The 21,796-nt window shown below is 53.9% G+C and overlaps 1 protein-coding gene across 1 annotated transcript; it reads left to right on the plus strand.

The window, feature by feature from the left end:
• Positions 1-5,601: 5,601 nt before the first annotated feature.
• Positions 5,602-19,145, plus strand: LOC116573426 (scavenger receptor cysteine-rich domain-containing protein SCART1-like). Its single transcript, XM_032313534.1, has 14 exons — positions 5,602-5,920; positions 7,732-8,049; positions 8,983-9,279; positions 10,163-10,471; positions 10,838-11,143; positions 11,275-11,592; positions 11,666-11,980; positions 15,804-16,118; positions 16,265-16,333; positions 16,409-16,723; positions 16,996-17,043; positions 17,543-17,677; positions 18,119-18,313; positions 18,772-19,145. Exons 1-14 carry the CDS (start codon positions 5,854-5,856, stop codon positions 18,840-18,842), a joined length of 3,078 nt encoding a protein of 1,025 aa, XP_032169425.1. The 5' UTR covers positions 5,602-5,853; the 3' UTR covers positions 18,843-19,145.
• Positions 19,146-21,796: the final 2,651 nt, after the last annotated feature.

Genomic DNA, 21,796 nt, shown 5'->3' on the forward strand with positions numbered 1-21,796 from the left:
TAGATTTGCACAAACCAGAGAAGCTAGCACAGACACCACATTTACATTATCTACCTCTTACATTAGTATGTTGTATTTGCGACAGTTAATGGACCGACATCGACACGTTATTATAAACAAAAGTGCATAGTTTGCTCAGATTTCCTTCACTTTTACCTAGTGTCCTTTTCCTCTCTTAGGTCCCGTCTAGGACTCCCGTGGTAGCAGGCGTCTCCTGAGGCTCCTCTCGGCTGTGACGGTTTCTCATACGTTCTTGGTTTTGGTGACCTTGACAGTGTTGAAGAGTACTGCTCAGGTATGTTGTAAGAGGCCTTTTTACTGGAATTTCTCTGATCTTCTCCCCATTAGATCGTGGTTATAGGTGTTTCGGGAGGCAGATCGCAAAGGTGAAGTGCCATTTTTGTCCCACGTGACCCAGAGCGCACATCTTAAAATGGTGCGTGGCTGTGACGTTGACTTTTTTCACATGGCTGAATTGTGTGGTCAGGCTTTTTCCATTGAAGAACTGTTCCTTTTCTCCCCTTCTGTATTTCAGTCTTTGGAGGAGGACGTTAGGCAGGCCCACATTTAAGAGTGGGAAGTTAGGTGCTCCTTCTTTGAAAGCAGAGTATCTACACAAATTGGAATTCTTCTGCGTGGGAACGGTGTCTCTTCTCCCTCTTCACGTATTCCGTCATTTTTTATGTCAGTATGACTCGTGGGTGTGTATTTTACCCTTTGGGTCATAATCCGGTATTGACCGACTGGTCATTGCTCCAACTGCCCCAGCTTTGGTCTTTGGGAAGTCTTCAGTCAGCCTCTGTGCACGTTTGCTGTACCTCATCACCAATGTTTCAATTTTCTGTTATTTGTTTTTTTAAAAGATTTTATTTATTTGAGAGAGAGAGAGAGAGAGAGAGATCACAAGTCGGCAGAGAGGCAGGCAGAGAGAGAAGAGGAAGCAGGCTCCCTGCTGAGCAGAGAGCCCGATGCGGGGCTCGATCCCAGGACTCTGAGATCATGACCTGATCTGAAGGCAGAGGCTTAACCCACTGAACCACCCAGGCTCGCCTGTTACTGTTTTTTTTTTTTTGGATCACTTTTATTTTCTGACATTAGAAGATGCTCTGGGCCACCTTACTTTTTCCTGCTCCAGTCTTAGAACCAGCTGCTTCTCCCAGGTGTCCAGTTTCCTTTTACTGAGGATGATGTTAGATGCCAAGTTCTGGGCACTTGGGTATGCTCATTGCTACTGGGACACCCCTGCTTCCAGGCCCTCTCAGTTGGCAGAACAAAGAAATACATGTGTGTATGTACAAACCTGTGCACACATCTGTACAGAAGTACACACACACCTTTACAGTATTTCTGTATGGAGACATCTGTACCCATATCAAGTTGAGCACAAGGTCTTCACGACATCTCCACCTCTAATTAACCACCGTGTGGTCCTTCCAGCCTCCTGCCCTTGCTGGTATGTAAATGCCAATTCCAGTAGTGAGAGTTCTGGATTCAGAAGCATTTTAATGACAAAAACTTAGTTTCTTCATAGTTTCTGTTATCTATTTCATCTGGCTGAGTTTTAGTAGTTTGTGGTTTTCAGGGAATGGTCCATCTCTTTGAAGATGTTGAAGTTACGAACTTACAGTTGCCCACAGTATTTCCCTCCTGCCCTTCTAATGCCTGTTGGGTCTTTGGTCCGTCACTTTTCCCATTCTTGGTATTGATTTGGGTCACTTTTGATTCTTGTTAATCTTGCTAGAGGTTTATTAATTTTATTTTATTCTTCAAAAACCAGCTTTTTGTTTCGTTAATTTTTTATTTTTTTACTTTTTTTTATTGTGTTATGTTAGTCACCATGAAATCATCATTAGTTTTTGATGCAGTATTCCAAAAAATTTTTCTTGTTTTTAATTTCATTGATTTCTGCTTTTGTCTTTATTATTTCTTTCCTTACAAATACTTTGGTTTTATTTGGCTTTTTTCTCTGTAGATTTTTGAGGTAGCACTTTATCGTACGGATGGAGATCTTCCCTTTCATGTGCATGTTAAACACTGTAAACATCCCTCAGCATTACTTGAGCTGTGGCTCACAATGTTGATATGCCGTTTTCGTTTTCATTTGCTTCTTTGTATTTTAAAAATATCCCTTGAGACTTCATCATTGACCCATGGTTTATTTAGAAGTGTGTTTTATTTTCAAGTGTTTGCAGATTTTTCTGTTGTCTTTCTGTGTTATTGAGTTCTTATTTGAATCTCTTATGGTCAGAAAATATATTCTGTATGATTTAAATTCTAAGGTTTGTTTTATGACCCAAGATACAGCTTTCAGTGAATGTCCCATGTGTGTGAAACAAATGTGTGTTCTTTAGTGTGTGTGGGTGGTTCCGCAGATGTGCAGTAGGTCTGTTGGTTGGTGGGTTCCGATCTTGCACATCTTGCTGGTCTTACCTCCAGGAGTTTTGTCAGTTGCTGTGAGTGACATCTTGAAGTCTCCAGCGAGAATTGTGGACTTGTCTATTTCTTTTTTCAGCTTTATCCATTTTTCATCATATATTCTGAAGTTCTGTAGTTTGGCACATACACATTTAGGATTGTCCTATCTTTTTGGTGGATTCACCCTTTTTATTATTACACAATGTTCTCCATTCTTCCTATAATTTTCTTTTATCTGAAATTTTTCTCTGATATCAATACAGCTACTCCTGCCTTTTTGGATTAATGTTCACATAAAATACTTTTTCTTAAAAAAGCACGTATTTGGATCATTTAAAAAAATTTACTTGGCCAACATCTGTCTTTTGTGTATTTAGAACATTTGCATTTAAATTGTTACAAATGTCTTGGGGCTCATGCCTGCCATTTACTTTTTATTTCCTCTTTGTTCCCCCATTTCTCAGGGGAACCCGAGTAAGTAAGGAACCTTACTTCCTCTCAGGTGCCTGTTTCTTTCCCTTCTCTCCCTATGAGTCACATGAACATTTTTCAGACTTCTAGTTTGATATATTTATAATATTTTTGAGTTTTGTGTAATTTTCTCATTGGTTAACTTACATGTAATTTACATATGATATTCTACGTAACTTATAACAGCCTCTGGTGTTACCATTTTTTTAAAAGATTTTATTTATTTATTTGACAGACAGAGAGATCACAAGTAGGCAGAGAGGCAGGCAGAGAGAGAGAGAGGGGGAAGCAAGTTCTCCACCGAGCAGAGAGCCTGAAGCGGGGCTCGATCCCAGGACCCTGGGATCATGACCTGAGCCGAAGGCAGAGGCTTTAACCCACTGAGCCACCCAGGCACCCCTGGTGTTACCATTTTAACACTTCAAGTGAAATATAGAAACCTTACTTATATTCAGGTTTTTTTTTTTTTTTTTTCTTTTTTTCCCCCTCCTGCTTTAAACAGAACTGTTTGGAGTATTTCCTCCATATTCACTGACTCTACTTCAGGTAGGGTTATAACATAAAATGTGATTAAAGAAACTGCAAAGTAAACAGTATATTATGGTCACTTCGACTTTTACCCATTTTGTTGTTCTTTCCTTTCTGAAAGTCCCATCTTTTTGTAATCGTCTGCTTTCAGATTGGGGGTTTTATTTAACCATTATGTAACAGTATGTATTCTAGCATGACGTTCTCTTGTTTTCCTTCATTTGAGGATGTCTTTATTTCCCCTTAATTTCTGCGGGATAGTTTCACAGACAAAGAATGCAGGCTTGACACATGCTCTCTTTCAGCCCTTAAAATGGGTCTTTGGCTACCTACTGGTCTCCATTGCAGATAAGAAATTTGCTATTACTCGTATTGGATTTCCTTTATAATGTGCTATTTTTCTTTGGCTCCTTTTAGTATTCTTTTATTTCTTAGTTTTCAAAATTTTACTTATGATGTGGTTTGGTGTGAATTTCTTTGGATTAATCCTGCTTGGAATTTGCTCAGCTTCCTGAATCTGTACATCTATGTCTTGGGAAGTTTTCAGCCATTGTTTCTTCCCATTCTTTTCTTTCCTCTCCTTCCTAGATCTTCAGTGATAAAATGTTAGTTCTTTTGTTATTGTCCCAGAGGTCTCTGAGGTTGTATTAATTTTTTGTCTATTTTCTCTCTGTTGTTTACATTAAGTAAATACTATTTATTTGTCTTCAATTTGACTGATGCTGTCCTCTGGCGTTCTCATTCTACTCTTGAGTCCATTTAGTGGTTTTTATTTATTTATTTGAGAGAGAGAGAGAGCACACGTGCACAGGAGTAGGGGGAGTGGCAGTGGGAGAGGGAGAAGCAGACTCCCTGCTGAGCAGGGAGCCCAACGTGGGACTCGATCCCAGGACCCTGGGATCATGACCTGAGTCGAAGGCAGACACTTCACTGACTGAGCCACCAAGGCGTCCCCATTTAATGAGTTTAAAAAAAACTTCAGCTGTTGTATTTTTTAGTTCTATAATTTCTATTTGGTTCTTTAAAAGAATAATAGCTTTATTGAGCCTATAATTTATGTATCACAAACGTATCCTTTAAAAGTCTATAATCAGTAGTTTTTAGTAGACTCGTCACCGCTGGCTGATTTCAGAACATTTTCATTTCCTCCAAAGGAAACCCCGCACCTACTAGCAGTCGTTTCCAGTTCTGTCCTCCTTCCGGCCCCGGCAGCCGCTAATTCCCTTTCTCTGTCCGTGGATTGGCCCAGTTGGGACATTTTATATAAATGGAGTCATACACGTGAACTTTCGGTCTGACAGCTCTCGCTTGGCCTGATGTTTCCAAGATTCATTCCATTGTTGCCAGTGTCAGATCTTCCCTCCTTAGGATGGCTGACTCATGGCCTGTGCTGTGGACAGTCCAAATATGCATTCATCAATTGATGTACATTTGCTTGCTTCCGTTTTTTGCTTATTATGAGTAATGCTGCTATGAACATTTATATACAGGTTTTTGTGTGGACATGACTTGATTTCTCTTCGACGAGTGCCTAAGAGTGGGACTGCTGGGCTGACATTATGAACAGCTGCCAGACTGTTTTCCAAAGTGGCTGCAGCGTTTCCCAGTCCTACGAATGTCCAGTGTTTCCACGTCCTCACCAGCAGTTCATTTTTATAACTTCTATTTCTTTCTTGAGATTTCCTGTTTTTTTTTTCCATTTGTTTCAAAGGAGTTTGCAGTTTATCATGGAAGCATCTTTTGTGATGGCTACTTTAAACCCTCGGCAGATAGTTCTGAGACCTGCACCAGTTCATTGTATTTTATCATCAGATTATTTTTCTCCTGGTTTTTCAGATGATGGGTGATGTTCACTTGTACTCTGGACTGCGATGTTAGGAGACCCTTCCTTGTCAGCAGGTTGTCATCCTGTTTAAGTTCAGAGGATATGAACTTTTGTGGCTGTAGGTCCAATGACAGTTCATCTTCTGGGGGCCTTGCAAGGCTATCCTGGCCTGTCTCATTCTTCTGGTGCTGTGGGTCTTCCACTCAGACCCTGCTAGTCCCCAGAAGTCTGGTGTTACTGTGTCACTGTGTCGGGGAGCCAAGGCCACTGGGCCTGGGGTGGAGGGCAAGACACACAGGGCTATGCTGTCGCTGTGGCTGTGGGCAGATCAGACCTGTCTGACTGTGAGGTCTCAGTAAAGATACCCTGTCAGCAGTTAGCACTGTGGGAGGAAACCCACAGCCTGGGCCCCTCGCTTAGATCTGGCAATGCTCAGGGCTACCAAGGTCATTGGTTGCCCTGCTCAGAGACAGAGAGAAAGGCCCTAACTGTCCCCATTGGTTCCTGGAGGCTCTGGGTGGCTCCTACTTCAGTATGTCTGACTCTGGACTATAATCTCTGCATTGTCCCTGTGGAGCAGCAGGAGCAGGCTGAGCTCTGGGGGTCACAGGGCCATGAAGACAGTTCTCTGGGCCTTGGGACTGGGGACCCTTCTCCTCACTCTCAGGGCAGTCCCCATTGGTAAGTTTCTCCTCCCCACATCCGTGGAAGTTTCTGGAAACCATGGCTCTGCAGAGCCTGAGACCCTGGGGTGTGGGGATCTCCTGCTGTGACTGGCTGTCTGTTGGGTGCTTGCTTAGCCCCAAGGGGGATGGGTCATCCTGGGGCCAGTGGGCATGTGGGCTCCAAAGTTTGTGTCCCTGGAGACTCTTGTTCTGAGAAAGACTGAGGAGATCTAACTCCATGGTGAACCCGGGGTGCAGGGCTGGGCCAGAGCCCGGGTGGAATGAGGGGACAGGGCTAGGGTCCCCGTGACCCCATGGACGAGAGGTGCTGAGGGGTCTTGCAGAGCGGCTGCTCCATCCGCTTTCCCTGGGGCTGCGGAGCTAGCTGTACTGGGCCATGAGGGTGACCATTCAGCTTGTGCTGGGACACAGAAGAGACCCAGTTCTAGGGAGTTGCAATAGCAAGGTGGGGGTCACAGTGGTGTGGGTCCAGTGGGTCCAGAAACCAAGAGGCAGGAGCATGTGTAGGAAGCTATAGCGAGGGGCTTCTGCCAGACGGGCCAGCACGGAAAGGCTGCTGGTGAGAGAAGTCCCTGGGGGAGCTGCACACGCTAGCACGGGGCTCTGACTGGGTGAGTGGTCGTGCTGGCGTCAGACGGTGTGTGCGAGCGCACGTGTGTGCACGCGTGTGAGTTGTGCAGGGAGACAGGAGAGGGTGGCAGTGTCCAGGGCCCTGGAAACTGAAGGAAGGACATTTCACTGGGCAGGCTGTCCCAGGGCCCGGCCCAGGTGGCCTCGGAGCCGGCCAGTGAAGGCGCCGCAGGTGATGGTGGCAGGGGTCTGTGGCCAGTGATGCCATCGGGCGGGAGTGGCGTGGGAAAGCTAGAGGGGACCTCGTTTTGTGTGAAAGACGCAGACACACGGTGCACAGTTTGGAGGGGGATGCGGAGGCTCTGGGGTTGTACCAGCGCTGAATGAAGACCCTCCAGGGTCGGTGAGACGAGTGGTGAGGGGGACATGCCTTCCTCTGGGTCTGTGTGCAGGAGTCTGCCCTCTGCCTCCTCCCTCTGTGAGGCCAGGATGGGCCCTAGATGTGGTCTGGGGTGGCCCAGGCTGGGACCTAGACTGCTCGGTGGCTGCTGTTGTGTTTCTCCCACACCAGCCCAGGAGGGGGTCATGAGAATGGGGGATCAAGGGCTGTGCAGGAAAAACCGGGGTGCAGAGGCCTAGACGGGGCGTTCTTCTGGAAATGTGTCCTGGTCCTGGTAGGGTGGTCCATTTGGTCCTGGTCCAGGGAGCTGCCAAGGCCTGAAACCCGAGGAGGAGGCCTGCTTGGCGGGCAGAACTGGAAGGGCAGGTGGCCGGGGGGTGGGGGGGGGGTGGGGTGGGGGGTGGGGGGGGTGAGCAGGGAGTGGAGCGCGGTGCGGGGCGTGCGGTGGGCCTCAGGCCCTCTCGTGGAGGTGGGGGTGGTGACTGGGAGGTGTGGTGGGTGGTGGGAAGGACGGTGGAGGACAAGGGGCCTTTCTTGCCTGGGGGGGCCCCAGAGGGCTCGGGAGGGAAGCAGAGAGCTTGACTGGAGGGGGCTGTGGAGGGGAGGACACAAGGCTGCCTGGGGGCAGTGGGAGGGTCTCCGTGTGACCCCACCCCGTCACCTTTCGGGACTGCGTCTACTGGGGGCCTTGAGGGACCTGACTGCGCTGAGGCCTCAGAGCAAGACCTTGGAAGTGGCTCCAGGCAAACATAGTCGTCTTCAGACCCCAGCTGCTCCCTCCCCCCAGGCCACAGAGGCGGTTCCGGCCCCTCTGATGCTGGCCTGTCCTTCTGCAGGCGGACCACGCGACCTGAGGCTGGCGTACAGACACAGTCCCTGCGACGGAGTGGTGCTGGTCCGCCACAAGGAGCAGTGGGGACACGTGTGCAACCAGGAGTGGACGTTGGCAGAGGCATCCGTGGTCTGCAGGCAGCTGGGCTGCGGCCATGCGGTGGGTGCACCCAAGTACGTCCCGTTGCCCGGGGAGATGGTGCGGCCGTGGCTTCACAACGTGTCCTGCAGGGGTGATGAGCCCTCCTTCTGGGAGTGCAGCCTCGGGGCCTGGACGCAGAGCGAGTGCCCTCATGAGTGGGTGGTGGTGGCTCTGTGTGCAAGTAAGTCTGCTGGAGGGGCCTTGGGGAGGGGGAGAAGGGTGGGTCTGGGGGAGGGGAGAAGGGGTCAGGGAAAGGGGGAGGGTCTGGGGGAGGGGGGAGGGTGAGTCTGGGGAGGGGAAGGAGGGGTTCTGAGGGGGGGGAGGGGCTCTGGGGTCTCTGGCTGGGGCTCCTCACTGGGCGTGAGAACCGCCCTCACCTGTAAAGCCTTCCGATCTCCATCTCTCGTGAGTCCTTTATTCCTTCTCTTAGGGTCCTTTGCTTTTCTTCCAACAGATGCTTATTTGCAGGGCACTATTCTAGATGCGGGGGGCGGGCAGCGGCGCGTAACTCAGACTAGACCCTGCTGCAGGAGCCTTTCCTCTCCCCCGGGAGGCAGGGAACAAAGGAGCAGGGCAGTGGTGTGGGAGGAGCAGGGAACACACGGGCGGGTGGGGGCTTGAGGACTACCCTGTCTTCTAGACACTTTAGGCCGAAACATGATTTCCAAAATGAGGAGGGGGCAAATGCTTTCCCTTGGAGGTCTCGCTTGAGGGTTTTCTGCTGTCTCTGGCCACTTAGGTGGCCGAGAACCTGTGAGGTCCCTCTGTAGCATCCCGTCTGTGAGGCTGACCCACTACGCCCAGCATAAAGCGAAAACGCAGGGACCTGTGAAAGCAGCAAGGTTTTCAAGACAGTGACAGGCCCAGGCCCCTCTGAGCGGGGGGGCCTGCTGGGTGGGGGGCCTTTGGGACCACCTGCTCTCAGAGAGGGCCCCATGCAGCCCAACACTGAGGCCCTGGAAGGAGCAGGGCTGGGCTCGGGCTGGAACCCAGGCCCAGTGTAGGGAATGCCGCGCCCAAATGGAGTCTGGTTGTTGAGGCAGGCCACAGGCAACGAGCGGCCAAGCGGCCGGCAGGGTCCCCACCTTTAGCCCCATGGGCCTGTGGTTCTCAGATGGCACCTTTCGGGAGATCCGGCTGGTGAAGGGCCGCAGCCCCTGCTCTGGGCTCCCCGAGATCAGGAATGTGAACGGGGTGGATCGCCTCTGCGGCCTGCACGAGGAGGAGGCCACTGTGTTCTGCCGGGAGCTGGGCTGTGGGCCTGTGCTTCAGGCACCCCGCCGAGATGTGGGTGTCGTCGGGAAGTACATGACGTGCAGGGGCACCGAGCCCACCATCCGGAACTGCAGGCTGAACAACAATCTGCGCAGCGGCTGTGACTTCCAGCAGGACGCGGATGTGGTCTGTACAGGTGAGGCCCCGCGCGCACCGCCCGAGTCCCCAGCGCAGGGCCCTGGGGCAGTTGCTGCTGGGAAGGGTCTCAGCCCTCCCCGCCCAATCGCCCCATCTCCTTCCGCCATTGGGCCCCTTGCTGTCTCAGAGGGATCAGGTCGGGGCGGCCTGGCAGGCAGAGAGGAGAGCCCTGTGCCGGGACCATCTGGCGTTCTCCGGCTCGGAGCTGTTTGGAACAGAGGCCTGGAGGTGAGGGCGCACAAAATGCTCTTGGATGGCCCACGGGGGCCTCCCCAAGGGCCCCGTGTGTTCTCCTTGCAGAGGTGTCCTGGCTCAGAGCCCCCAGGCCGGCGGGGGGCCTGGCTGTCCTGCAGCATTTGAGCTGGTGGAGTTGAGAGTGTCGCGTGTGCCACGCGAGCCGGCTGGCTGGTAGCTGTCCCTCCCAGTCCTGCCTCAAACGGGCAAGTGAAGCGGCCCTCAGAGATGCTGGCTCGGTTCTGGGAATGAGGAAAGGCTGAAGTGAGGTGGATGGGACCCTGTCTAGGGTGCCCCCAAGAAGGCAGTGACCTGTGGCAGGAGAGGTGTCTTGACCGGGCCTCCAAGACTGTACAGAGCCTTAAGGCCCCTGTCCTGGGCAGGCAGAGACTGTGTGACACCTGTGAGCCCCTGGAGGAGGTGGCTCTGTCCTCTGGTCTCGGGAAGTGAGCAGTGACCCCTGCTCTGCTCTAGGTAGATGGTGTCTGGGCCCTTGGCTCTCCGTTCCTGGCCCGGGCTTGCAGACCTACTGCTTGGGCCCAGGTGCTCGGCCCTGGCTGGAGCCTGTTGCAGTCCGGGGAGGTGGCTGAGCGGTTTGCCTGAGAGCATGACTCCTAACAGAGTTTGTGTCCCCCCCCCCCCCCCAGGGCACACGGAAGCTCGGCTGGTGGGCGGTGAGCACCCCTGTGCCGGGCGTCTGGAAGTGAGGCGTGGCCTGACCTGGGGCACCGTCTGTGATGACGACCTGGACCAGGCCACGGCCCACGTGGTGTGCCGGGAGCTGCAGTGTGGCTCGGCCGTGTCCACGCCCGGGGGCGCCCACTTCGGTCGGGGCTCTGGGCCTGTGTGGACGGAGGCCTTCCGTTGTGCAGGCAACGAGTCTCTGCTGTTTCACTGCCCTCGGGGGCCGGGGCACCAGTGTGGGCACGGCCAGGATGCCGGGCTCAGATGCTCAGGTGAGACTAGGAGGGCCAGCCTCCAGTAGGCTTCCCTGCCGGCCCCCCTCAGTGACTCCCTCTGGGGGCTCTAAGCTAGGCTCACAAAGATGCCTCTGGCCAGGAGGGTGTGCGTGTTCTGGTTGAGGAAGTGTCGCCTCTGGGTTGAAGGAAGGGGAGGAGAAGGTTGTGCCCCCACCCCCTGCCCCCAGTTGCACACCACAGTCTTCCAGCCCGTGCCTAGAGGCGTGATCTGGCTGCTGAGGGTGAGGAGGGGAGGGAGCTAGTGAGGCAGGCAAGGGCATGGCCGTGGCCACCGCCCTGGGTACAAAGGACGGAATCAGGTCTGTGGGGGAGGGGGATGCTGACACCCGCTCCCCTCCTCAGAGTTCCGGCTGGTTAACGGCAGCAGCAGCTGTGAGGGGCGCGTGGAGCTCCAGGTGCAGCGGGCCTGGGCCCCCATCTGCGCGGCCCACTGGGACTTAGCAGACACCACTGTCCTCTGCCACCAGCTCAACTGTGGCAGCGCGGAGGCCACACCCCCAGGAGGCCACTTTGGGGGCGGGGACGCTCCCATCTGGCCTGATGTGTTTCACTGTGTGGGGACAGAACCCTATTTGTGGAATTGCGCAGTAGGCACCCTTGGGAGCGGGGCCTGTGCCCTGGGGAACGCGGCTGCCGTGGTCTGCTCAGGTGGGTCTGCAGGAGCCCGGCGGGCAGAGGGAGGCTGGGACTGGGCGGGGTTCTGCCAGGAGGTGGTGGTCCCCTCCCCTTCACAGGCGGAGAGTCCCTCCCCCGACCCCCTGTCTGGTCGTCCTCCCCAGGTCTCCTCCACGCCCTGCGGCTGAGGGACGGACAGAGCCGCTGCGATGGCCGCGTGGAGGTCTCCCTGGACGGGGTGTGGGGCCGCGTCCTGGACGATGCGTGGGACCTGCGCGGCGCCCAAGTGGTGTGCAGGCAGCTGGGCTGCGGACTGGCTGACCGGGCCTACGATGCACCTGCGCCCCGGCGCGGGGCCGTCCCCGTGGGGCTGAGCCACGCGCGCTGTCAGGGCACCGAGACCCGCCTGACCCAGTGCAACGTGTCCGCATCCCTGCTGGTACCCGCGGGGGCCGCGCGGGACGTGGGCGTCGTGTGCTCGGGTGAGTGAGTGCCCGGGCCTCCCGCCCATCTGCCCTCGGGCCGGCCGCCCTGACTCCACGCGTGTCCCTGCAGGGAGCCGGCGGGTGCGGCTGGCCGCGGGGCCCCACCGCTGTGCGGGGCGCGTGGAGGTGCTGCACGGAGGCGTGTGGGGCACCGTGTGTGACGATGGCTGGGACCTGCGGGACGCCCACGTGGTCTGCCGGCAGCTGGGCTGCGGCCAAGCCCTCCGCGCCCTGGGGGCCGCGCCCTTCGGTGCGGGCTCCGGGCGCATCTGGCTGGACCAGCTGGGCTGCAGCGGCCGCGAGTCTGCGCTGTGGCAGTGCCCGTCGCGGGGCTGGGGCCAGCAGGACTGCGGGCACAAGGAGGACGCGGGCGTCGTCTGCTCAGGTCGGTCCTGTTCGTCCAGTGTCTTCCTGGGGCAGCTGGGTACCAAATGTCCGCGCTGCCCGAGGGCGTGACACGGCGCACACTTGCCTTCCTCGGATTCCGCTCGCCCTCTTCCCGGCTGGAGAGCTCCACCCCGCCCCCGAGGGTGCGCTCAGGCGGCGGCGATACTGCGTGCGCTCTTCACCCTGCTGCCGGAGGGGCGCGGGAAGGGGGTGGGGGACAGGGCGGGACAGGGAACCCCAGGGCGGGTCTGCTCTGATGCTGCTGGCGGTCTCTCATGGTTTGTCCCTCTTTCTGATTTTGTCTTGTTTTATTTTTCCTCTCTTCCCCTGTGTTCATCTCTTTTGTTTCCTAAATGCCAATACGAGTGAGATCATGTGATTATTGTTTTTCTCTGATGGACTTCGAGTAGCAAAATACTCGCTAGTTCCATCCGTGTTGTTGCAAACGCCAAGATTTCATTCTTTTTGGTGGCTGAGTAATACTTCATTGTATATATGAACCACATCTTCTTTATCTGTTGGTGGACATCTAGGCTCTTTCCATAGTTTGGCCATTGTGGACATTGCTACTATGAACGTTGGGGTGCGGCTGTCCCTTCAGATCACGACATTTGTATGTTTGGGGTAAATCTCTAGCAGTGTGATTGCTGAGCCATAGGGCAGCTCTATTCTTAACGCCTTGAGGAGCCTCCCTGCTGTTTTCCAGAGTGGCCGCACCAGTTCACATTCCCACCAACAGTGCGAGAGGCTCCCCTTTCTCTGTATCCTTACCAATATGTGTTATTTCCTGACTTGTCAATTTGTCCATTCTTACTGGCATAAGGTGGTATCTCATTGTGGTTTTGATTTGTATTTCCCTGATGCCGAGTGATGTGGAACATTTTTTTCATGTGTCTTTTGGCCATTTGGATGTCTTCTTTGGAGAAATGTCTGTTCATGTCCTTTGCCCATTTCTTGACTGAATTATTTGTTCTTTGGGTGTTGAGTTTGATAAGTTCTTTTAAAAAAAATTATTTATTTGACACAGAGAGACCACAAGCAGGCAGACAGGCAGGCAGAGAGAGAGAGAGGAGGAAGCAGGCTCCCCACTGAGCAGAGAGCCCCATGCGGGGCTCGATCCCAGGATCCTGAGATCATGACCTGAGCTGAAGGCAGAGGCTTTAACCCACTGAGCCACCCAGGTGCCCCATGATAAGTTCTTTATAGATCTTGCATACTATCGATATGTCACTTGCAAATCCTTTCTACCATTCCATTGGTTGTCTTTTGGTTTTGTCCTTTGCCGTGCAGAAGCTGTTTATCTTGATAAAGTCTCAACTGTTCACTTTTGTCTGTTTCTGTTGCCTTTAGAGATGTGTCTAGTGAGAAGTTGCTATGGCTGAGGTCACAGAGGTTGCTGCCTGTGTTCTGCTATAGGATTTTGATGCATTATTATCTCACATTTGGGACTTTTGTCCCTTTTAAGTCTATTTTTTGTGTATGGCGTAAGAAAATTGTCCAGTTTCATTTTTCTGCATGTGGCTGTCCAGTTTTCCCAACACCATTTGTTGAAGAGACTGTCTTTTTTCCAATGGACATTATTTCCTGCTTTGTTGAAGATTAGTTGACCATAGAGTTGAGCTCTCTGTTCTGTTCCATTGATCTATGTGTCTGTTTTTGTGCCAGTACCATACTGTCTTGATGATGACAGCTTTGTAATAGAGCTTGAAGTCTGGAATTGTCATGTCTCCAGCTTTGGTTTTCTTTTTCAACATTCCTTTGACTATTTGGGGTCTTTTCTGGTTGCATACAAATTTTAGGATTATTTGTTCCAGCTCTGTGGAAAAAGTTGACAGTATTTTGATAGGGATTTCTTTGAATGTGTAGCTTGCTCTGGGCAGCGTAGACCTTTTAACAATATTTGTTCTTCCAATCCATAAGCATGGAATATTTTTCCATTTCCTTGTGTCTTCCTCAATTTCTCTCATGAGTGTGCTATAGTTTTTAGGTATTTTACCTCTTTGGTTGGGTTAATTCCTGGGCATCTTACAGTTTTGGGTGTAATTGTAAATGGGATCAACTCCTTAGTTTCTTCTTCTCCAGTTTCATTATTAGAGTATATAACTGATTTCTGAGCATTGATTTTATATCCTGACACTTTGCTGAATTCCTGTATGACTTCTAGCAGTCTTAGAGTGGAGTCTTTTGGGATTTCCACGTCAAGTATCATATCATCTGCAAATAATGAGAGTTTGACTTCTTCTTTGCCAATTTGGATGCTTTTTACTTCTTTCTGTAGTCTGATTGCTGAGGCCAGGACTGCTAGTACTATGTTGAACACTGGTGGTGAGAGTGGACATCCTTGTCATGTTCCTGACATTAGGGGAAAAGCTCTCAGTTTTCCCCATTGAGAATGATATTCACTGTGGACTTTTCAAATATGACTTCTATGATATTGAGGTACGTTCCCTCTCTCCCTACACTGCAGAGAGTTTGATCAAGAAAGGATGCTGTACTTTGTCAAATGCTTTTCCTGCATCTATTGAGAGGATCCTATGGTTCTTGTTCTTTCTTTTATTAATGTATTGTATCACACTGATTGATTTGTGGTTGTTGAACCAACCTTGCAGCCCAGGAATAAATCCCACTTGGTCGTGGTGAATAATCCTTTTGATGGACTGTTGCAGGGAATGATCCAAATATTTTGGCACCCAGGTTGAGACCTGGTTTGTGACCCCATATGTGATCTGTTCTGGAGAATGTTCCATGTACAGTGGAGAAGAATGTGTATTCTGTTGCTTTAGGATGGAATGTTCTGAATGTGTCTGTAATGTCCTTCTGGTCCAGTGTGTCATTCAAAGCCCTTGTTTCCTTGTTGATCTTCTGCTTAGATGATCTGTCCATTGTCCCCTACTACTATTGTATTATTACTCATGTGTTTCTTTAATTTTGTTATTTACTGGTTTATATAATTGACTGCTCCCATGTTAGGGGCATAGATATTTATAATTATTGGATCTTCTTGTTGGATAAACCCTTAAATTATGATATAGGGTCTTTCCTCATGTTTTTTTACAGTCTTTGGTTGAAAATGTAATTTGTCTGATTTGGGATTGTTACTCCAGCTTTCTTTTGATGTCCATTAGCATGATAAATATTCTCCATGCCCTCACTTTCAATCTGCAGGTGTCTTTGGGTCTAAAATGAGTCTCTTCCAGATAGCATATCGATGAGTCGTGGTTTTTTTAATCCATTCCAATACCCTGTGCCTTTTGATTGGGGCATTTAGTCCATTTACCTTTGGAGTAACTATTGAAAGATATGAATTTAGGGCCATTGTATTACCTGTAACGTCCCTGTTTCTGTATATTGTCTCTGTTCCTTTCTGGTCTCTGTTACTTTTGGACTCTCTCTTTGCTTAAAGGATCCCCTTTAATATTTCTTGCAGGGCTGGTTTAGTGATCACAAATTCTTTTAGTTTCTGTTTGTCCTGGACGATTTTGATCTTTTCTTCTACTCTGAATGACAGTCTTGAGGGATAAAGTATTATGGGCTGCTAAATTTTTCTCATTTAGCACTTGGATTATTCTGTATTTTGAACGATTTCCAAGGACGGATTTCTGGACAATTAACTGACACCCGCTAAGATCCTACAGCTGGGGATTCATTCTGGTCCCCTGAGGTTAACATTTCCCTGCCTCCCTGGGGTGGGAGATTGTCATGGGGACGTGTGATTGAGGGGTTAGATGCCCGTGAGCAACATTGATCCCGGTGCTGCGACCCTCTACGTTTTGGCTCCTCCCTTGGAAATTTCCCCTGGCCTGACTGCTCTTTTCTTCCAGGGTCAGTGGCTCTGAGGCTGCGAGGTGGCATCCACCACTGTGCTGGGTGGCTGGATGTGTTCTACAATGGGACATGGGGCGCCGTGTGCAGTAATGCCCTGAAGGACATCTCCTTGTCCATCATCTGCAAGCAGTTGGGCTGTGGGGATCAGGGCTGGCTAGAGAACAAGCCTGTCCACAGCAGCTTGGGCACCTCCTGGGTGGATGACATCGAGTGCCGCAGGCTGAGGAACTCCACGCTGTGGCAGTGCCCCTCGGCGCCATGGCACCCACACTCCTGTGCCCCTGGAGAGGAGGTCTGGATCACCTGTGCAGGTGGGACATGGGCGGTTTCTGAGAGCTCACCCACAGGAGCTGGCACTGATCCTGACTCAGGGCCTGGCATCCTGTGGGTTCTACAGACTTCATTCTGAAGCTTTTCAGGGCAATTACAATGGGATGGTGACTATGTAATCCAATAGGATTGTCAGAGAAAATGACACAGGATTCCGGGGAGACCCTCAACTGCTCATCCACCCACAGCTGCCCAGGTACCCTTTCGCCCATTTCCCTGTCCACCCTTCATCTTGGTCCTGCCCTGCAGTGACCACAGCTCCCTTTTCCAGAGGAGGGTATGCTGCGTGTGCGTGGGGGCAAGGACAGCTGCTCTGGCCGTGTGGAGCTCTGGCATGCCGGCTCCTGGGGCACTGTGTGTGATGATTCCTGGGACCTGGCGGATGCAGAGGTCGTGTGCCGCCAGCTGGGCTGTGGCCCAGCTCTGGGTGCCCTTGCAGGGGCCGCCTTCGGGCCAGGCTCGGGCCCTGTGTGGCTGGATGAGGTGGGGTGCCGTGGCAGCGAGTCGTCCCTGTGGAGCTGTCCTGCAGAGCCATGGGGACTTGGAGACTGTGGACACAAGGAGGATGCTGGTGTGCACTGCTCCCGTGAGTGGGCAGGGGGCAGTGGGCCAGGCAGGGTGGGAGGGATTGCTGGGGGCTGGGGTGGGCGTTGCCAGAAGAGGTCCTTGGAATATCCCCCAGAACGTGGCCCTAAGGCTGTACCTGAGCTGGGTTCCTCTGGCTGCCTCTGTGGCTGTCCCATGGCATGTTGGGCTCAGGCTGAGTGGGACTGGGACACTTGGCTGAGGGTCTGGGCTGCCCAGGGCTGTGGCTGCTTCCCCTCCTTTGCCCTCGGATCCCTCTGATTTCTCCTGCAGGTGACAGGGGAACCACGGCCTTGCCACCGGCACTGGCACGGACATCGGGTAAGTGTGTTCTCCCCCAAGTCTCAGCTCATGCCCTCCTGTCTGGTCCCAACTCAGAGGGGCCCTACAATGGGTTCTGCACAGAGGGGTGCCCTGGAGTTTCCTATGGGTGCCAAGGCCCCAGGCAGCCCCTCCTTAGGTTGGTTGGGCCAAGGTCTGGAGGACCAGGAACACCCTCTCCTCTGAGGAAGAGGGCCAGCCTATATGGAGGGCCAAGCCAAGCCCAGGCCTTGACCAGTCATTTCTCTGGGGTCTTTCTTTTACCGGCTGGGGGGGTTTGACCTGGGAACACTCTCACTCCCTTCTGGCCCCCTCCCTCCTGTGTCCCCTCCTTCCTAACCTTTGCCCTGTGACCTCAGGACTATCTCTAGGAGAGGAGCACAAGGCCCATCTCTCCTGTGGGTGTCCTCCCCCTTCCTGAGAGGCTCAGGTGGTCCAGACCCAAGGTCACAATACCCCAGGCACACAGGGGAGACCCCACCTCTCACTGTCCCCACAGGCCACCCCTCAGCCCCTTCGCCTGCCCTCAAGACCGGGAACCTGCCCATGACGTTTTGCCTTGTCCTCGGCACCCTTCTGGTCATCGTTTCCCTGGTCCTGGGGGTGCAGTGGTACCGTGGCAGAGCCCACAGGGGTAGGTGGGTGTGGCTGGGAGCATGTGCTCTGGGGATGGGGATGCCGGGGGTGCACACTCCGAGACCCTAGCCCTTCACAGGCCCCTTCTTTCCTGGGAACTGCTCTGCATGTCTGGTCTCATCCAGAACCCCACTGCATGGTGACTTCTCAGTGACACCCTTGGGCCCATGAGTTTCCGGGGTCAGGGAACTGTGGACCCTGCTCTGCTTCTGAGAGGTGGCCTGGGTGTGAAAACAAGTCCCCAGGGTTGTCCCGATTCCTTATGCCATCTGTGTGGTGGGGTTGAACAGCCATGGGAGCCCAGGGAGATGTGTGGCCCCTTGTGGGAGACGTTGCTCTTGGTAGGCCAGGCTACACGGGAGACCCCACAGGGCCAGCAGGGGTTGGGCTCAGACGGAGGGAGGGTCTCTTCTAGGGGGCTCTGGTGTGGCCTTTGCAGGTTCCAGAATGTTGGGGAGTCTGGCCTCGGAAGCTGTTTATGAGGACATTGGAGCTGTCCCCATGGGGGAGAAAGACGAGGGACCCAGAGTGTCCCAGGACCTGGCCCTGGAGGAGGAGTATGACGATGCAGCGGAGCCGGAGCTGGGCCCTGAGGAGGAGGAGGAAGAGGAGGAGGCACCCCTGAGCCCCACCGGTGTGCACCTCTGCATGCTGGCATCTGTCGCGCTCTTCCTTCTGTACTGCTCCTATGTGCGGGGCTCTGCTCTGGCCAGTGCCTACATTTAAAGACCCTGAGAGCCGTCTGCCCGTGTGTCCATGTCCCTCACTCCTGCGCCACAGGCTGGGATGTCCCTTCAGAGCTGCTCCCTCGACAGGAATCTTCTTGTGGGGGATGTGGAGTTTAGAGAGGGTCCTGCAGTTTCCCTTGGGTTTCTTTTCATGGCTGCCCCCAGGGTCCCTCTAGTGCCTTGTCCTGTTCGGCTGCAGGGGGCCTGAGCAGACAGGGTGGGAGGGGGTACAGTGTGACCCTGGCTCACCCACTCTAGTCCTCGTCTGGCCTTTGGTTTCAAGTGACACACCAGGGCCCAGAAGTGGTGGGGGCTCGGAGGGGTGGCCAAGGGGCCCAACGTGCGTCTTTCTCCTTCAACACAGGTGGGGCTCCTTGTAGCCTCGGCCCCAAAGCTTGGCCTGAGACAGAAGACACAGCATGCCCTGGGACGTGATGACAGTGAGCTGGCCATGGCGACATCAGTGACACAGGGTGGGGGGGGGATTGGGGAGGAAGCCCAGGCCCTGGGGGGCTTTCATTGTCCTCACTTCAAAAGGAGATGTCATTAAAGTCCCTTTGAACTCACTCATTCATGCATTAATTCATCTCAGGAGCATTCCTCAGACCACCTCTCCCAGCCCAGGTGCAGTTCTCAGCGACCCCCTCTTCGCCGTGGTCCCGTGTGGGCGCGCGTCTTCCGCGATCCGCACCCTCAGCGTCCTGCTCACGTGGGTCTCGGGCGTGCATCGTCGGCGTGGGGCGTTGTCGGAGCGGGGCCCGGAAGAACCAGCTCCTGGAGCACCGCCTCGCAGAGAGCGCAGGAACCGGCCCCGGTGTTCTGCCGTGTCGGGGTCCCCAGCGCTCACAGAGGGACGCAGCCCTTTGTGACCGCGCCCACTCTGGCCATAGCCTCCCACCCTCGCTCCCTCCCACCCTTCCCCCCGACACACCCTCCCCAACCAGGTCCCCGACCACACCCCGACCACATTCTCCCTGACCACACCCCACCACGCCCTGACCACACCCTTCCTGACCACACGCTGGCCACCCCCTCTGCATCTTTGCACTGGACATCCCGCGGGCCTGGGGGTTGGGGGAAGGTGCAGCAGGAGTGCGTCCCTGGGGTCAGGAGGGAGAGAAGGGAGCTGGCAGGAACTGGGGACATCCCTCTGGGGGTCTGGGCCTGGGACAGGGGACCTGGAAGACGCGGAGAGCAGAGTAAGGGTGTCAGCTGAGCAGAGAGGGTGGGAGTGTGCAAGGTTCCCCCACGTGCGCCGCGCTTCCCCGGTGCTTAGTGCTGCCCGGGCTGGACGGTGCCCCCTCCGGCTATGTGCCGAGCTCTCTCCCAGGGGCCCCCGCCCTTTCAGTCCCTTTGTAGGGTTCTGATTAGGCGGCTTGTGAGTGAAGTGCATTGGGGGACCCACTCGAAGCAACTGCGGGTCCCTGGTGCCCTGAGACCCGAGCTGGGGGTGCCACTTAGTGCTGGGAGAGGCTGTGGCTCAGGAGCTGCTGCCCAGAGGGTTCTGCGGATGGGGGCCTCCTGCCCTCTCCGGGCTCTCCTTGCCTCCTCCGTACTCTCTGAAAACCTGAGCGGCCCTCTCGAAAACTGGTCATCTGGCAAAGCTTTGGATGGCAGCCATTACTGATCTGATTCTGTTTATAAAACAATACGCGTTTCTTACCACAAATGCAAAAGCTTATAGAACCAAGAAAGAGGTTGGAAAACACTTGTTCTACATCCAGAAATGAATACCTCGGCATCCTGATCGACATCCACGAGACCTTTTCTATGCACTGATGCGCAGCTATGAGTGCGGTTGACGCGGTGCATGGTCCGTGTCCTGCGTGTTTCCCACCGGAAACGTGCAGACGTGTCCGTGTTAAGTGTCCGATGTCTGCCGAGTAGCCCTCCACACGTGTCTTCTATCATTTATCCCCACTCCGTTTGCACTTGTGACGGCTTTCCGAAGCCCCCGTCCTCACAAAGAGAGGTGTGTGCACCCTTCATGATGGCTGACCACAGTCAGGCATTTTTTAAGGGTTCCGAGCAGATTGCTGTCTGTCCACAACGCCCCCGGAGCTTGGATTGACCTTTTGCGCGGGGCAAGGGAAGGTGGGGCCTCCAGGAAGCCTCCAGGAGCCTCACACCTGGGTGTGTGGGAAGCTCAGCCCAGGCCTCCCCACCTGCCACTGGCGCTGTGTGGGTGTGGCAGGGTGGCCCTGGGCGGCTGGGAGGTGGGCGGCGCTTCCTTCCGGAACTGCTCCCTGCCGAGCTGCAGCCCACCTCCTGCAGGGGCATGGGGCCCCCTCTCCGTGCCCAGGGGGCTGCAGCGGTGGGAGACCCCTCCTCCTGGCCTGTTGGATGCCCCCTCCAGGTGAGTGTGCTGCTGTCCACAGGGCCCTGGGCTCCAAGAGGTCCCCGAGCGGAGGGGACCACAGCACCTGGGCCCCAGAGAGACGGGCTGTCTCAGCCCTTTGCAGGCAGAGTGAACCGTCTGTGTTCAGGTGAAGAGCCGAGACCCTCACTCTGTGGAGATTCCTCAGGAAAGGATCCTTGGGCGTTCATTTTTGCTAAATCTTTAATTTCTTAATGTCATGGACACCATCGAAATAAAGTGTGAGCAAACTTAGGAAAATTAAAATTAAGGATCCAAATTGAGACGGAAGGTGAATATTTGGTCTCTAATTCTTGAAATTTCTGGACCAAGGGTCCTTGAGTGCATTTTTGCCATGTATAGCCTTCCTGTGCTCTCGCTCCGGAGGCCGTGCCTGGGGGTCACTGGGTCTGCTAGGGAGCAGACACCACTGGGAGGCCCTGGCGCATATGCCCCCTGCCCCCACAAGGGCTCTGAGTGCCCTGGTCGGGCTGTGACTAGGCACCAGGGTTGAAGACTGACCAGGCGGTGCACGTTCCAGTCAGGCACGCAGTCCCGGCCTGGGGAAGGGGCCCTAGGCCCCCAGGACAGAGCTGAGGGTGCTGTGTTCCTCTATCCCTGGCCCCCACGTGGCCTGAGGAGGTGGGAGGGGAGCCTTTGCTGTCACAGTCTGCGCGGGGCTGGGACCTGGGAGACGCTGAGGGACGAGACGGTCCTCCTAGTGCACGGGTCGCCCCACCCCCAGACTTCCAGTCCTGGCGCACCACGTTCGCTTCTCTTCTGTTGGGTTGGAATGCCTCCACTTCTGTTTCTGAGTTTAGGAACTTGAGGCTTTTCTAATGTTTTCATGGTCAATCTACATAAATGTGAATTTTATTTACCTTTTCAAAAAATATTTTATTTACTTAACAGGGAGAGAGTGAGGGAAGGAACACAAGTGGGGGAGGGGCAGAGGGAGAAGCAGGCCTCCTGTGGAGCAGGGAGCCAGACCGGGACTCGATCCCAGGACCCCGAAATCAGGACCTGAGCTGAC

Source organism: Mustela erminea, chromosome 14, assembly GCF_009829155.1.
Source record: "Mustela erminea isolate mMusErm1 chromosome 14, mMusErm1.Pri, whole genome shotgun sequence".
Taxonomy (NCBI): domain Eukaryota; kingdom Metazoa; phylum Chordata; class Mammalia; order Carnivora; family Mustelidae; genus Mustela; species Mustela erminea.

Coding starts and splice junctions, on each gene's coding strand:
- LOC116573426 (XM_032313534.1), top strand. CDS start 5,854: ATGAAGACAGTTCTCTGGGCCTTGGGACTGGGGACCCTTCTCCTCACT. Junction 5,921..7,731: donor TCTCAGGGCAGTCCCCATTG/GTAAGTTTCTCC, acceptor GTCCTTCTGCAG/GCGGACCACGCGACCTGAGG. Junction 9,280..10,162: donor CGCGGATGTGGTCTGTACAG/GTGAGGCCCCGC, acceptor CCCCCCCCCCAG/GGCACACGGAAGCTCGGCTG.